The 17,136-nt window shown below is 47.8% G+C and overlaps 1 protein-coding gene across 3 annotated transcripts in view; it reads right to left on the bottom strand.

Moving 5' to 3' along the window:
• TNIK (TRAF2 and NCK interacting kinase) overlaps positions 1-17,136 on the bottom strand; it is a 198,747-nt gene that overhangs the window by 164,488 nt on the left and 17,123 nt on the right. For all 3 annotated transcript variants that reach the window (XM_054166449.1, XM_054166452.1, XM_054166451.1), the window contains exon 2: positions 3,902-3,967. In XM_054166449.1, coding sequence (XP_054022424.1) covers positions 3,902-3,967 — 66 coding nt within the window. The remainder of the gene's footprint in view (positions 1-3,901; positions 3,968-17,136) is intronic.

Raw genomic sequence — 17,136 nt, 5'->3', positions numbered from 1 at the left:
CTTGTTACCACCAGGACACCTGTAGTCACCAACAAAAACAGGACCATGCAGCAGTGTTAGTGCTGGCTGCTAAGTCAGGTTTTCTGGGGGTGACATCAGGGCTGCAGTCCTGTTTCTGCATTCTTGCAGCACAAAAACCTAGAGTTGCTGTCTTCTGCCTGGAATAAGCACCTCATTTCTGCCTCTCCCCAGTGGGAGAACTGCTCTTCCTACTTCAGAGGGGGACCAGCCCTGCGAAGTGGAGGTGATGCTCACCAGGTAACCAGGCAGAGAACACAGGGCTCGAGCCTGCAAAGCCCAGGCTAGGCAGCCAGCCCCAGAGCAGCTACCACAATCAACCATTCATTCCACATCTAAAAATCCAACTTGAGGTACACACAGCCTCCAAGAGGACAGCAATGGTGCACCTCAGGCAGCACCTCCAGCGAGGTGTGGGAATCAGAATCACAGAATGGTAGGGTTTGGAAGGGACCTCTGGAGATCATCTAGTCCAACCCTCCTGCTAATGTAGGCACCCCAGCACTGTCTGGGACAGGTTTGACCTCCCAGGAGGATTTTAAGGCCAGGCTAGATATGGCTCTGAGCAACCTGATCTAGTGTGAGGTACCCCTGGCCATGGCAGGGGGGTTGGAACTAGATGATCCTTGAGGTCCCTTCCAACCCTAACAATTCCATGATTCTACGACATGGCGGTGGAACAAGCACCTAATTATAGAGGACATTGCTCCTAGGTATGGACCGCTTCTAAAGGCTGTTTCAGAAGGGAGCCAGAAGGTCTGTGTGTCTTGAAAGTTGATCCATTTGTTTTGCTGCAAGAGATAAATACAGCAGTGGTATCTGGAGGAAAAGAATCACAGAGCTCTTATTTCAGCGCTGGGTTTTACGGTGGGACACCAAAAGCAGTTGTGTGTGCTTTCCATCAAAGTCTCCTTTTGTTTACAGAGCGGGTGCTACTCCAAGACTGCAGCTTAAAAGAGCTCTGAAGTCAGTCCTAGCCTGAACTCATACCTCAATACTCACTAGTTTGGTGTGGACAGCAGCGTTTTCCCCTCCACCCCTGTCATCATCCCGTCTGGCACCGCTACCAAGTGAATCACACCGAGGACAATCCGATTACTCCAGTGAGTTAAAAACAGTGAAGAGGAGGATTTTCTCTTTTTTTCCCCCCCTCTTGTACAGCAGGAGACAAAAAAAAAAAAAAAAAAAATAAAAGGAGGCAGAACTGTTTACCTCACAGAAAACCAACACTAGGACATTTCTGGGTGGGTTTTTCCCCCTGCTTTGAGGTAACACACAGATGCACCGAGAGAATCAAACGCGGCGAGAGGAAAGGCGAGCAGCAGAGCCCTGCCACCGGCAGCGCCAGCACCAGGCAGCTTGTTTCCCTTTGCTGCTTGCCACAGAAGCACAACGCTTTCAAAGGGCCCTTAAAGGCACATAGTTTCCACTGATTGTGAGAAATATGCACCAGTTAAAATTAGGTCACCCGCCCTCGACCATTATTTTAGCAGCTGAGAAGAAAAACAGTTCAGAAGGGAGCTCCCATGGCAGGGAGCACATGGTGGAAAAACAACAAATACCACAGGAGATAGTTCCCTGGTATGTGGCCAAGAGAGCCAATGGGATCCTGGGGTGCATCATGAAGGGTGTGTCCAGCAGGTCTAGGGAAGTTCTACCTCTCTACTCTGCCCTGGTGAGACCACACCTGCAATACTGCATCCAGCTTTGGGCTCCCCAGTTCAAGAAAGAGAGAGAACTGCTGGAGAGAATCCAACAGAGAGCCACGAGGATGATTAGGGAGCTTGAGCATCTCCCCTATGAAGAGAGACTGAGATCCCTGGGGCTGTTCAGTCTTGAGAAGACCAAGAGGGGATCTGATCAATGTGTATAAATATCTGAGGGGTGGGTGTCAAGTGGATGGGGCCAAGCTCTTTTGGGTGGTGCACATTAATAAGCCAAGGAACAACAGGTTGAAACTTGAACATAGAAGATTTCACCTCAACATGAGGAGAAACTTCTTCACAGTGAGGCTGACAGAGCCCTGGAACATGCTGCCCAGGGAGGCTGTGGAGTCTCCTTCTCTGGAAGCTTTCCAAACCCACCTGGATGCATTCCTGTGCAGACTACCCTAAGTGATCCTGCTTTGGCAGGGGGGATGGACTCAATCTTGAGGTACCTTCCAACCTCTACTATACTGTGATAACCTTGATAAGAAAGCTTCTGGTGTGGGGTGAGTTTTATTTTCTTTTTAGTTTGGTTTCAAAAACACCCTATTCCAGCTCAAACATTCCCACATTTCTAACTTCAGAAGTTCCAGTTCATCCTCAGTTCACTTCAGCCCCTTGGACTGATGGGATTAGCCTACGGCAGCAGGAGGATGGGGGAACCACAACTCGGAACAAATATTTCCTGATGGGGAGCTTTGCAACAGCCCTTCTCTTCCTCCTTGCTGCCTGTTACCACATGACAGGCAAGAGCTGTGCCTCCAAAGCGACAGAGAAAGAACACATGAATGTTTTCTTGTATAGTAGACATAATATGGGCATGATGGGTAGACATGGTCTCTGTGTGCACACATGATGGGTACACATAGTACACACAGAACTCAGTAATGGTTGGACTCAATGATATCAAAGGTCTTTTCCAACTGAAACAATTCCAGGCTTCTATATCATCTTACTCGTGCTCAGCTATACAGAAGTTTTTGGAAAATGGGGCCCAGGGGAACTATTGTGTCCCAGTCACATTCCTCATGCAGCTGTGCTGAAGACCTCTCCCCACCATACACTAAGCATACAGAAACCCAAACTCTGAAAGATTTCATAGATTCATAGAATGGTTTAGGCTGGAAGGGACTTTAAAGATCATCCAGTTCCAACCTCCCACCAGGGACCAGGTCGCTCAAGGTCTCATCCAACCTGGCCCTGAACACCACCAGGGATGGGGTATCCATGACCTCCCTGAGCAACCTGTTCTAGTGCCTCACCACCCTCACTGTAAAGTATTTGTTTCTAATATCCAGACTAAATCTGCCCTCCTCAAGCTTCAGTCCACTACTTCTTGTCCTATCACTACAAGCCCGTGTAAAAAGTTCCTTTCCAGCTTTCTTGTACCTGAAAGAGGCCTACTAGAAGGCCACTCCAAGGTCTCCCTGGAACCTTCTCTTCTCCAGGCTGAATAGCCCCAACTCTCACAGCCTGTCCCCAGAGGGAAGGTGCTCCAGCCCTCTGATCATCTTTGTGTCTCTATAACCCCACAAGAATCATCCACGAAACACCGAAATGGCATCTTCTGCCTTTGGGACAGGGGATGTCAACGAGCAGAGGGTGGACTTCTACGATATTCTCAAAGAAATGCATGGGTTCCAAGTTCTGTTCTCTACAGTCCACTAACTCTCCTCATCTGGAGAGCTGCTTCCAGGGGTTCATAGAAATTCAAAGCAAGCCTTCTGACTGTGGCGTTCTTTCTGCTGCAGCAGCTTTCTGCTGGTGGAAAAAGGCAGCAGCCGGCTCGTGTGTGAGCGGAGCATCAGACTGTAGCAAACTCATTTGGCAGCCTATTGCAGCCCTAAACTCAGCTCTTAGAAGAGATCAAGATTTATCTATTAAAGTGCAGGCTTTTCACTCCCTCCTCATCATATAATCAATAAAAAGCAACTGGGGGAAGAGGAAAAAATACAGCGATTTATTCTGTAGTGACAGCTTCAGAACTAATATGAATTGCTTATTATGAGAGCTCTGTGTGCTACACGGTGCTTGCACACAAGACCAAAGAGCCAGAGTTCAGCAAGGCTTCTTGTCAGGCCTGAAACAGGTCAAGCCTAGCAAAGATGATGAGCTGGGATGCTCCACATTCAACACGCAGTCAAGACAAACAGGATCACCCCAGGTGGAGCCCTTACCTTGTAGACCTGCCCATAGGTACCATTGCCAACAAGCTCCACCAGTTCAAAGATTCCTGCAGGATCCTAGGAGAAAAGGAAAGAAAAAAAAAAATAATGTATTTACTAAGCAGTATTTATAATTTCTGCAAAAAAATCAAATATTCAGCAAAGGCAGAGCAAGATTTCACAGACAAATGTTTTGCAGCCCCTGGATCAGCATTACAGTGACAACAAACAGCACAGAATCATAGAATGGTTTGGGTTGGAAGGGACCTCTGAAGGTCATCTACTCCAACCCCTCCTGCAGTAAGCAGAGGCATCCTCAACTAGATCAGGTTGCCCCAGAGCCTTGTCAAGCTTCACCTTGAACATCTCCAGAGGTGGGGCCTCAAGCACCTCCCTGGGCAACCTGTTCCAGTGTTATTCCACCCTCACAGTAAAGAACTTGTTCCTAACATCCAATCTGCTTTTCTTTAGTCTGAAACCACTGCCCCTTGTCCTATCACTACAGGCCTTTGTAAACAGTCCTTCTCCAGCACTCTTGCAGGCTCCCTTCAGGTAGTGGAAGGTCAAAGCAGCTTGGCACTGCACTGGTGATAGCGCTGCTGAGGCCTCCCTGTGTAGACAGCAGCAGCATTGCTGGCAGCATGGCTCTGCCCAGCACTGCACATTGCCAGCATCTACAGATGCCAGAAGGTACCTCCAGAGATACTGGGCAGGTGCCTATAGAAGAGCACTGATCTGTTCAACTATCATCTGCTGGAAATGTAAATGGCCAGTATGCTTTAAGTGCAACAGTAATTATGTGCTAGTAAAATTTAGCTTAAGTATCAGCTTTGGAATAAAATAAGCTAACTGGCAAGATGTCACTTTTTGGGGTCAAACCAAGGTTTTCAGGTCTATTCTTGAGGTCAGCAGCATTAGTGCTACTTGGCCTAAATGTCATTTTTGGTTTGGTACATCCTGGCCATGGTCTGTCAGCTGAGATAAGCAGATCCAGGGCAGTGCTACGTGAGGACAGAACGGTTTGGTAGGTAGCACCAAAACCCATCCCCAGGCCCCCTTCACCCAGTGTGTGCCCAGCTGGAGGAAGGGCAGTCTTAGACCAGTGAACACACATGTGGAAGCTGGAGTGCACACACCAGCAGAGTTAAAAGATGATAGAAGCCGAGAGGTACGAGGGAGAGTAGGGACAGAATAAACCAGCACTGCTATTTTCTCCTCTCGGTGGGTTTTCCCCTTCCAGGAGCTTTATTTATACTCTTCCTGCGCCTCCTCATTCTCCTGTACTCATCACTCCAATTCTGGATAGTGTGATCCCCTTGGAAGCTGACGGATGCAAAGGCATCCAGCACCTCAGGTCTGCACACCTCTACGCTCCCCCGTGGCGGGGGTAACCCTGGTCCCTCACCGCCACCACCCTCCCAGCTGGATTTCCAGTGACTGGAGGGAGGTATTGAATGATTTGGCCTCCTGGCAAGCAGGGGGCTGCCAGCTGGATTAACAACTCTAACAGGTAAACGAGGGTCATCCAGGAGCACTCCTTGGGAGACAGGAGAGGGACACCCACCACCACACCATGGACATAGAGGTTTCATTCATTACAAAGCCTGCAGCAGCTCAAGAAGACTTCTGGGTCTGGAAGTCAAACACTGGGTCTTTGTGAGCAGCTGAGATGCAAGGTTCAACACATTAATAACGCCACAAGTACATCAATGCAAGTCTTGGCATGACTGAGACAGCTTTCCACTCAGCTCAGAACCTGCACCGATGTGTACCCGCCAGGGTCCAGCACACCTCCGTGGCAAGGTCACAGCAACCCTTCCAATCACCCCATACACATTCAGAAGCACCACATCCTACTCCTGCCCTTTTCTCTGTCATATGCCCAGCTTCCTTGAGCTGCTGAGTGGAAAGCCCCACAGAGCTGCCAGGCTGGGAGTCCCAGCTCAGTCTTCTGAGGTCCCAGCTGTACTGTAGAAAGCTCAGAGACCACGGAGGACATCTCTGCTCTGATGCAAATATACCCCAACTAACCTTCAGCTGGTTAGTCAGGCACTGTGGGTGAAGCTGCAGCACAACAGGTTTTGAGTATGCAGCATCTCAGCCAGGTGTGGGCATCCCACTGCCTTGGGAGCAGGCAGGGAAATGCCAAGAATGGATGGGAGGGGGAACCAGTGGTACACTGCTTTCCACAAACTGAGCAAGAAAAGGGAGGTGTATGGTGGGGGGGAACATGGCAGCAGCTGCAGCTGTTTATTTCTTGAGTTCCTTTCCTAAGGGCTGTTCTCTGCAGTGCTGTAACAACTCTGAAAGAGGCTTTTCCAGTGCTACAAGTATATCTATTTTTGAATATTCTCCAGGAGATTAAGGGAGAAGAAAGCTGTGCCTAGGGCAGATGATCAGGAGGTTTGGAGAAACGTTCAGGGATGCAGCTGGCCATTTCTGATAAAGAGAACTGCTCTTCACAATACATTTTCCAACCTCTTTCCACCACCACGGGGTTGGTGAGCCTGCAACCCTCCTGCTATGGCAGTCTCCTCTTCCCACACCCTGACTGCCTGCACAAACACTACTGTACTTTATTTTTAACTGAAAACATCTGGACTACATAACAAGGCCACAAACAAGAAGGAAAACACTGAGGCAATCTGTTCGTTTGGACAAGAAGATGTGCTGTTTAAAATGGGGGGGGGAGAAGAACCAGCACTGAGGACAAACCCACAAATCATTTGCAGCTCCACATTAGCCTCAGACAGAAAAGGATTTGTACGCCTGTAGCAGCACCAGGGCCCTGCTAAAGAGCCCTTGTACCAAGGCAGGGTCCCCCACTCCTGCCCAAGAAAACGAGGGGAGCAGAAAGGCAGAGGCAGGGACAGGGGCAAAACTCAGCACCAGCAGAGGCTCTGCTTGGGAGACCCCAACACCATGCACTGCAGCAAGGTAGGGCTGGTTTCAGACCAGACTACCCTCACCTTAGGTCTAGAGGCACCAGCAGTATCTACCACCCTCACACTAGCTCCAGGAGGGGTGAGCAGGGCAGGGGCAGCACTAACCCAGGCAGTGCTGTAGGGACACCAGCAGACATTTGCACATCACCAGCTACAACCACCTCAGACCTGCAGTGCTGCACAGCTTGACCATTTCCTGCTATGGAAATAATGAGATTATTTTTAGGTTAAAAAAAAAGCTTTCAGGGGTGGTGAAGGCTCAGCACTCCCCTCCCAGAAGAGCCCAGCTGTAGCTTTCTCCTATAGGAAAGTGCCACTGGCCACCGGCTCACCCACCACAGCACACAAAGCCTTGTTGAGGAGGACAAGTTACTCTGAACTTGTGCCAGAAGACAAAGCAGCAATCTCGGGCATGGGGCTCTTCATAAAGCAATGAAACACTCAACAAGGAGATCTTTCAGTTGCTCATGGGATGGGAAATGTTTTATATAGTGGCATCAATGGCAAGGGCTTTGCAGACCCCGTGGTCCTCTGGCCAGGGACAGGCTGGCACCCAAGCTCTCACGCTGGCATCAGACCCTGCTTCCACAGCTGCAGTCAGGACAGACTCAAATTCAAGTGGGAAATTGTTAATAGCCCCCACTCATCTCCCAGGAAAATCAGTGGCACTAAAGTCTTAGTGGCTGAAACCAGTTGGAGACACAGAACAAGGCAAGAGCATCATCACTTCCAGCAGTATCATGGGGGTGGGGAAGAAAAGAAAAACAAAAGGTCCATTTTATTTCACTAAGCAGTGTATTTTAAACTGCTGCATTATCAGAAAAGGGACTTCTGTATGTGGGTGATAAAGCAGGATGGATCCAAAATTCAGCAACCAAACAGGCATCCCTTTTGAAGGCCCTTATCAGAGAGCAGCATGCAGCAGCAGCAGGGCTCAGAGCAGGAACAAGCTTCTGGTTAAAACCACTCTGCTCTAACCCAGACCCTGCAAAACTACGGCTGAAAGATGTCCTCACCTACACACAGTGATGTCTCAACGAGTCCAAGGCAGAAAAGGGCCAACACTTGGCTTGAGGAGACTATTGAGAGAACAGCCACAGCCAGCTATGGGCTGAGGGGTGCAGATGTGTACCAGTGATGGCTACAGTGACCACCGAGTTGGTGGATCACCAGTTAGCTGTCCCTAAATACATCCATGCAGATGATGAAGCAGCAGCATTTGTACACAGTCTGCATGCCAAACTTGCTTGGTTTCCTTGAAGGAGCCTCATCTTTCTCCCTTTCAGCCTCCACAAAAGGTATGCAACAGGGTTCCATGAGGAGACAGTGGAAAGGTGCTGGGCTGGGGGAGGAAACCGAGTGGCACACCAATTAAACCCTGATTGCTGTGGATGCACGGGAGGGGGAAATGAGAGATCAGAGCCTCTATAATCGTTGTGCACTTAGTCCCCCAGTTCTGAGATGCTAATGACAACTTCCAGCCAAAAAAACTCATGAAGATAACCAGTCATTAAGCAAATGTTCTAACCCTAGAGAAGGCAAATGCTGTGTGTAACTGGAGGCAGCAAAGTTATGGGTCAGTAGCAGAGCAGCATCTCCAGGCACTAGCTAGCTGAAACAACTTCATGGCACTAGGAGGGTTTTTGTCATTTCCACTAAGAATAAACCCTGGGCAACTAATATTCCCAAACATCAAGATTTTATGAGCCTCTGCCTTACAGCACCACAATAAAGCAACCTCAGCAGGAGATCCCACTAAACTGATCAGGCAACTTCAAAAAACTAAAGCAGGCTTACAAAGCCAGTTACTCATGACCCTCAATAGCAGACCAGTGAGCTCTGTGTCTGAGCAGGTTCCTCTGCAGTCCCAGGGAAAGACTTTTGACACTGGGAAGCACCAAAGGGTCCTTCCCATTGCAGCAGTTGGCTCTTGTGAATTCTTGGCAATGCCATGGCACAGGGAAAGCTCATAATCCCACTCAACATCGCACAGCTTAGCATGATGGCAGTGGGCAGCACTCTCAACACGAGCAGTTGTCTTCAGATGTAGTGTGCATCCACAACTGCCTGCAGAAAGTTGTCTTCTTAACCCCATCAAGCTCCAGCCAGGAGAAGAAGATGACTAATTCAGAGTGTGAGAAAAGCCTTCACTAAAAATGCAGGATAGAGTGGAAAGCCCTTCAGCAATTCAATATGGAAAGTTGTTGTCCAGGTAATGTCCTTCTGATTATGCAAACCATCACTAAGAGGAATGTGTAAAAAGATCAAGCCTTTAGTTCACACACTAGATACTTGCCCAGATTTTGTTTCCCAGCCTAAGCTGGGTCATACACCGTCTCAAGCTGCACCAGGGGAAGTTTAGGCTCGAGGTGAGGAGAAAGTTCTTCCCAGAAAGAGCTGTTAGCCATTGGGATGTGCTGCCCAGGGAGGTGGTGGAGTCCCCATCCCTGGAGGTGTTCAAGAGGGGACTGGACGTGGCACTTTGTGCCATGGTTTAGTAGTCATGAGGTCTTGGGTGACAGCTTGGACTTGATGATCCTTGAGGTCTCTTCCAACCTTACTGATTCTGTGATTCTATAGACTGTGAAGACATCCCTGTTAGCCAATCAGAAGTGCTGTAGACAGCCATGCATACCTCCCAAGCATCAGGACCTGAGCAATCTCAAACTCTAAGACATCAGTTGCTATTCCCTCTGGAAACACATCACCTCACTCATTTTGCGATACCTTTTACACTGGCTCCTATAACAGGAGTTGAAGTGCTTGGATAATTTGACAGCACCAGGTCTGGATCACCTTGGGGACATAACCCCAAATGACATGCAATGAAGAGAAAAAATGGGAGGGGTTTCAAGATTACTTAAAGACACAGTTACTTCTTAGTGATCTCCTAGGTGTCTCCATCTCCAATACACTTCTAGTTAACAGCCCTGCAAAGAATTGACTTGATGTGGCCTTGGGCAGCCTGACCTAGTTGCAGGTATCCCTGCTCAGTGCAGCAGGATTGGACAAGATGACCTTCAAGGGTCCCTTTCAAGCCAATGCAATCTCTGAATATGAAGGTGGACTTCACAAGCTAGGACAGAATTGCCAATACAGCTGCAAACAGCAGCAAGCAAAGCAGGAAGACAAAAGCCAAGGCAACAAAATATTGACCAAGTTACTGGGAATTTCCAGAAAAAGAGGTTGAGGACACAACCTTTTTGAGTTCCAAATCCTACCTTCCCATCACATAGACCCTAAGCTCACCCAGTAATTAAAGCAGTGCAAAAAAAAACCAACCTCAAAGGGCTGCACAGGTTTGGTTTGGGTTCTTTTAAGGCACTTTGCTTTGCTTGGCTGTAACTAAGTATCAGAGTGGAACCATGCTGGACTACTGGATGCTAGTCAGCCCTCACATTCATTGCTTAATCTCACGTCTTCTCCTCCTAGCTTTGGTTCTCTTCCCCTCCTTCGCCCACCCATCCAAAGACTCACAAGACAAGCTATCATCAATGCCATCTACCACTGCACCTCCTGCCTACTCAAGCAATACAAGCTGCTCTACTTGGAAGAGTAATAAGGAACCCTCCAAGGGGTTTGTTTTCATTTTCAAGAAGCAGTTTGTTCTCCCTCACCCCCAAACACCCAGCTCCATATTTTAAAAGAAGCTGTTAGTCAAGAACAGCGTAAGAAAAACTGTTGTCAGGGCTAAGTTGTTAACAGGAGAAAAATTTCTCCACTTGACAGCTGAGAGAAGCCTGTTTACAAATCTATTTGAACCATTCCTCTTCAGCATCTCACAAGGAGTTGTTCTTCCAGCCCTTACTGAGAGCCACTTCTGTGCTCTCCGCATCTCCTCTTCTTAAACCATAAATCAGCTCTCTCCGAGGTCTCCACTGCTCCTCTCCCTAGCTTCTTGCTGCAGAAAAGTTCCAGCCACCACACTTGCACCTCTTCCCTAACCAAAACCATCAGGACCTGCCAATAGCTGGCAACAGCAAAACAAATAAGAACTAATTAACCACATTGGGCTTTTCAGTCAATAAAGCTGGACCACTCCAACTATTACCTGTTCAGCTTAAGACATGAGTGTGGATTTGTAGCTACCAGCCAGAAGAGGTACAGCCAACAGCATGAAGGAAGGAAGAAAAGGAAAAAATCCCTCATGCACATACACAGTCTGGTCCCACTTGGTCCTGCTGAGGCCAAACCACTGACACCACACTGACCTATTCCAGAATTCCTGCTCACAGACTTGCACTTGCACGCACAAAGAGCTCTTCTGACCTAGTTTCTCCTTCCTAGTATGTCAATAGAAAAAGCAGCCATTCTCTAGACTCTCCACAAACACAAAACACAGAGCTCCAAGCCAGTACAGAATGTATAGACTGAGAAACAAAGATGGACCCAACCAAGATGATGCATTTGTACCACTGCAGACCCTGGGTCCCACAGCCCAAAATGCAGCATTGATACCAGGAGAGGACAATGACTACACTGAGCTATATAAAGCTAACCTTGCCCTAGAAGGGCACACTGGAAAAGTTCAGTCTCAGCAAAAGCCACCCACAAGCTACACAGGCAAATGAAAACTGCAAATGCCCAGGCCTCTCCTCCATTCCTTCAAAAGCCTGACCAAAGTATCACTAGCAACAAGGTGACTCCATCCCACTTTGATGGCACTCAACTAAGAAGCAGTAAGTTCTGACTTATGTGTTTAAGGGTCACTTAGATGTGGTGCTTGAGGATATGGTTCAGGGGTGAACCTTGTAGAGTTATCGGTTGGACTTGGTGATCCTGAGGGTCTTCTCCAACCTGAATGTTTCTGTGATTCTGTCAATTTAACGAAGATTAGCATTTGATCTCCATGAGCCTCACCAAGGTCCAAAGATTCCAACTGAGATGTTCCACATCCTTTAAAGACAATATCATTCTTCAATGAAGTTCCCTCCAAATCAGACAACCCTCTCTCATTTTTAAAGCTCTACAGCACATCCCACAAATCCCCAGGTTGGACTCCACAAATTGTTTGCAGTTGTATGGTAAGCCCTCCTTCCAGTTCACAGAAGACTGTTCATCTACACGAGTTAGAAGTCAATCAGCGCAGAAGCACCAGCAAGAGCACTGCTGCTAAGTGAACCCCGAGGCTTTCAATGCCCTGCCAGATGAATGCAGCCCCAGTACAAGCTGCCACTTCAACATATGCCTAATTCAAGCACACAACTTCAACAGGACAATATATAAAAGGCTTGGCTAAGCTCAGCGTCTCTAAAAAAGCCACAGAGCCAATTATAAATCATATCTATAGTCCCCAGAAGATCTAAAGTCACTACTAGTATTGTACCACACTTCTTTGGATGCAGACATCAATTAGAGCACAGCAGCTGGTCACTCTCCTCACTGGAAGTCATTTATCTGCAGTTTCAGACCAGTAAGACATTATTCCTAAATGTTTAGATCTCATCCCTCTGAGATAACTGTGGGCAATGGTTTGAAACTGGAGCAGGGGAGATTTAGGTTAGACATAAGGAAGAAATTCTTTAGAATGAGAGTGGTAAAACACTGGAACAGGTTGCCTTGGGATGTGGTTGAGGGCTCATCCCTGGAAACATTCAAGATCAGACTTGATGTGGCTCTGGGCAGCCTGATCTAGTTGGAGGTGTCCCTGCTGACTGCAGGGCCGTTGGACAAAATGACCTTTGAGGTTCTCTTCCAACCAGATGCACTCTGTGAAATAAAGAGCTTCACCTAAGCCAGTGAACGTTTGGATCCAGCTGAAATTGCTACCTACTAGTAAAGGCTGTCAAAGGTTTATGGGCTCTCTGAGGAGTTGGTTTAATTACTTACCAAAGCAGCTGTTTCAGAACTATAGCCTCTTAACATAGCACTTCTAGAGGCACACTCTGAAAAGCAAGGTCGCTGCCAAGCACACACCAAAAGCAGAGCTGTCTCTCACATGCAGGCAAAAATTCAGTCTCCAACCACAGGTCATCTGTGTGGCTTGGCCTGTGGTTGGCTGCAGGGATGATGGCTCAGAAGCCAGTTTGTACCTTTCCAAGTCACTACAGGCAGGACATCCCAGCTCTTGCAGCTCTCACAGGAGGCTGCTGACATCAGCCATCTGGGACTGCCTTTGTCAAAAACGGTCAGCCTTGCTCCTTCCTTATAATGAGAGCTCTAGCCAAAGGAATACCTGAAAATACGAGAAGATCTCACTTCCCAATACACTTAGGAGGGGAAAAAATAATAATCAAGAAATCCTAAAACCCTTTGCTTTTTAGAAGTCGGATAGTTTTCCACTTTTATGTCTGTTTTTAAGTTATGGGCTCAGCTGACTAGGAAGCTGAGCCCATGATGGAGTTGAAACAGTTGTGACAGCGTGGCAACAACCACCTATAGACCACAGCCCTCAGCAGTAGGGGTCTGTGCAACAACCAACAAATGCATGTATGCATGCATGCCAAGGAGCCTCAGAGATACTTAAAGCCAAGGGAGAGCTGGGGAGGCATCTAAATAAGAGCTGTGACCATTCAGGTTCAACTAGCAGCAGCAGATGAGCTTTACTGCCAAAGGTACTGTGGCTGAGGAAGGCTTGGCCTTGTAGAGCTGCTGGGAACCCTGCATGCCATAGAATTGTCAGGGTTGGAAGGGACCTCAAGCATCATCTAGTTCCAACCCCCCTGCCACGGGCAGGGGCACCTCACACTAGATCAGGTTGCTCGCTGCACAGAATCAGGAGTTACACTTTGGTCTTAAGGGAGAGAACGTTGAGTGGAGATCCCTGCCCATTCAAAACCATTACATCTCAGTTTAAAGTGATTGCCAGGACTCACAAAGAAGTGTTACAAACAAGGCAGAGTCCCTGTATATGTGTCTGGAGAAATATCACCTTCCTAGTGGATTGAGTTTCTCACCCCAGTCTGATCTTCACAGATCACCTGGACAGGATTGCTTTGGTGCTTTTCAAAGTTTACCCACAGCCTGTCACTTGTCATCAGCTCCTTACACTTGGCCCTACAAAGGCTGGTTAGCAGGAGAGGATCAGATAACCCTCCAGCAACAATCATTTGCAAAAGGACAACACGGGGAGCAACTCACATCGACTTATAGAGTATTCAAGCAGGTGCAGAACTCTGCAAGATGGAGCCAATAGACTGCAAAATAAAACACACCTACACTCAACAAGTTCCCCAGCTCCAACTCTGCATTAGAAACACATTTTAACACAGAACCTTCTTGACAAACAGCCACACGATTTAAAAGACTATCAAATACGTGTTAATTGGTGTCTCTCCTGTCTGGAAAGGCCTTTCTCACCCAAAAGTTAGCAAGTCGTAGGGAAGGGGCAGGGCAAGCTTCTCACCTTTTTCCTACATATCACAGCCTGCCTGCAGTAATGCCCGACTCAGACTCAGCAGGTTATCTGAAGGTTTGGTCTTAAGCTGGGGATGGGGGGAAACAAGGTCACACAGCAAAAAGCAAGTTCTTGCCTGCTGCATGCCAAGAAAAGAAAATGACCTGAAAGTCAGAGACAATCCAGAGTCGCTGAAATGATTTGTAGTGACTTTTTTTTTTTGCCAGGTTGTAAAGTATTGCCCAGTGCAAGACTTCTGTGTTTCCTGGTGGCTTCTTATGCTGTGAGATGCTTGCAGATTCAGGAAGATGCTTTCTATTTCAAATGCCAGTGCCTCGAGTTACTAAGCTGGGGGTAGGGGCAAGGATTATTTAGTTTAGCTCATTTGATATATGCATTACAGAGGGACCTCTCTCACAGGCATCCCAAGAAAACGTGCTGCTTTTGCTCTGCAAGTCACCATGATGCCCCATTAACCCAACCATCACCTTTCTTTGATTTGCAACATGAGTTCAGCTCCCTGTCAAATTACAGCCCCCTGACATCTCCCTGCCTTGGGAGCTCTCCACTAGCTCTGGTCCCCGGAGCCACTCATGACATTATCTGGCCTCTGCCTCGCAAAACACTCTTTGCTCGAGCTCCAGTTTAATTTATCAGCTCTCACAAGCAGGCTGAAAACATTAACACAACACACACAACAGCAAAGCGAGCCCTGTAAGGCCACAGGTACCAGCTTGCTGTAAACCAAGCTAAAAATGGGAAAACAAGGCAATAGGACAACAGGAAACAGCCTCAGGTTGTGCCAGGGGAGGTTTAGATTGGATATCAGGAAAAAAATTCTTCACTGGAGGGGTTGTCAAGCCCTGGAACAGGCAGCCTAGGGAAGTGGTGGAGTCACTGTGCCTGGAGCTATTGAAAAGACATGTAGATGTGGTACTTAAGACGTGCTTCAGTGATAGACTTGACAATGCTGAATTAATAGCTGGACTTGATGATCTCAAAGGTCTTTTCCAACCTCAATGATTCTGTAAGTAGTCCACAACACCCAGATTTTCAACAGAGAAATCTCACCCCACAGCAGTGTGCCCTGCGAGCCCAGCATTCACCATCTGCCCATCTCACGCCTGCCCATGGTTCTTCCCCATGCTCAGGCATGGAGGAAGCTCTTCAGGTCCACCTTTTTCAACTCCAGACAGACAACTGCACATCCCCAAGCAGGATTTGGCCCACAGGTATAAGTGGTGAGCTAAATCATGTGGGTGGAGGGATGTGAGAAGGGGATGGGAAACATGCATAACCACTTCCAAATTAATAGCCACTTTTGTTAATTGATTTGCTAAACTCGCTGGGGCCAGATTTTACTTTAGAAGAGTAAGGACACATCAGATTAATCAACTTAAAATAAATGGACTTGATTTATTTATTTCTGCTCTACCTACTCCTCTTTAAGCTTGGCAAGTCCCTGCATTCTTTCCATCCTGTGAAAGAAAAAGAGCAGGGAGTTTGCTTTATTGTTATTTTAAAGGAACCTCTACAAAGCTGAGCAGGTCTGTGAGTTTAAATCACAGCAAAGGTATGTTGTGAAGGAGGACAAGGTTTGAGCTGGTTTCCATATGCTGCTCTGTGCTGGGAACACACCAGGAGAGCCTTACCACACAATCCAGGCAAATCAGATCTGTTCTCCAATATTTTAGATACCAGAGAGTTGAAAGATACCCTGGCACACAGCAAAGCCCAATGAGCAAACACAACAAGGGCCACCGCAGTAAGAGACAGTCCCAGACACTTCTTGCAGAAAAGTCCTGCCAGTGAGGGAGAAATTTAAATCTCTCCTACCCAGATTTTGCTGTTCCTGAATCTTCTGGAAGTTGGGTCAGCATCCTTCCCCCCCCTCCTCCTAATCCCCTGCCCTCAGCTTTAGCAAAGCAGCGATGCCTCTGCCAGCAAACTCAAAAGAAAAACCCTCACATGTATTATGCTGAAGAAAATTAATCTTGTGTTCCACAGAATATTAAGTGGATTACATCTACAGCCTCCAAGGAGAAGAATGTTGATTTCCATGTATCTGGTGCTATTATTCACCTCCATTTGTTTTCCTACCAGCCTAACGTTAGTCATGATAATTCAGTGCGGAGCTCAGCTGGCTCAGCAGACCAAGCAAGGAGAGCAAGAGGGAGACCTCTCAGTGGCCACGAGAAAGACCAAGCCACTGTGGCACTGCTGCTGCACAGGACAACGTTCAAGGTGAAGAATAAAGCCAACTTCATTTTTTTTCCCTCAGTTGACTTCATGGCAGGATCACCCCTGAGCAGCAATGTTTCCTTGGGAAGGTAACACAGTAGCACCAATCCTTTCAAAGAAAACTGCTAACATCACTGGAAAGGTGCCACAGAGCAAAGAGCAGAGATGGATATTTCTGAGCCCTGGGGCACCACAGGGTGCATGGAAGTCATTCTGCCCCTGTACTCAGCAATGGTCAGGCCACATCTTCAGTACTGTGTCCAGTTCTGGGCTCCTCAGTTTAAGAAGGACATTGTGTGATACGTGAACGTGTCCAGAGAAGGGCAAGGAGGCTGGAGAGAGGTCTTGATCACAAACCCTATGAGGAGAGGCTGATGGGGTTGTTTAGCCTGGAGAAGAGAAGGCTCAGGGGAGACCTTCTTGCTCTCTACAACTACCTGAAAGGAGGTTGTAGCCAGGTGGGGGTTGGTCTCTTCTCCCAGGCAACAAGCACCAGAATAAGAGGACACAGTCTCAAGCTGCGCCAGGGGAGGTTTAGGCTGGAGGTGAGGAGAAAGCTCTTCACAGAGAGAGGAATTGGCCACTGGAATGTGCTGCCCACCATGGTGGAGTCCCTGTCCCTGGAGGTGTTCAAAAAAGGATTGGATGTGGCACTTGGAGCCATGGTTCAGATGTCAGGAGGTGTTAGGTTGGACTTGACCATCTCTGAGGTCTTTTCCAACCTG

This window comes from Dryobates pubescens, chromosome 13, assembly GCF_014839835.1.
Source record: "Dryobates pubescens isolate bDryPub1 chromosome 13, bDryPub1.pri, whole genome shotgun sequence".
NCBI classification, from domain to species: domain Eukaryota; kingdom Metazoa; phylum Chordata; class Aves; order Piciformes; family Picidae; genus Dryobates; species Dryobates pubescens.
The sequence above is the reverse complement of the archived record's forward strand: the minus strand, read 5'-3'. Positions and strand labels throughout refer to the sequence as shown.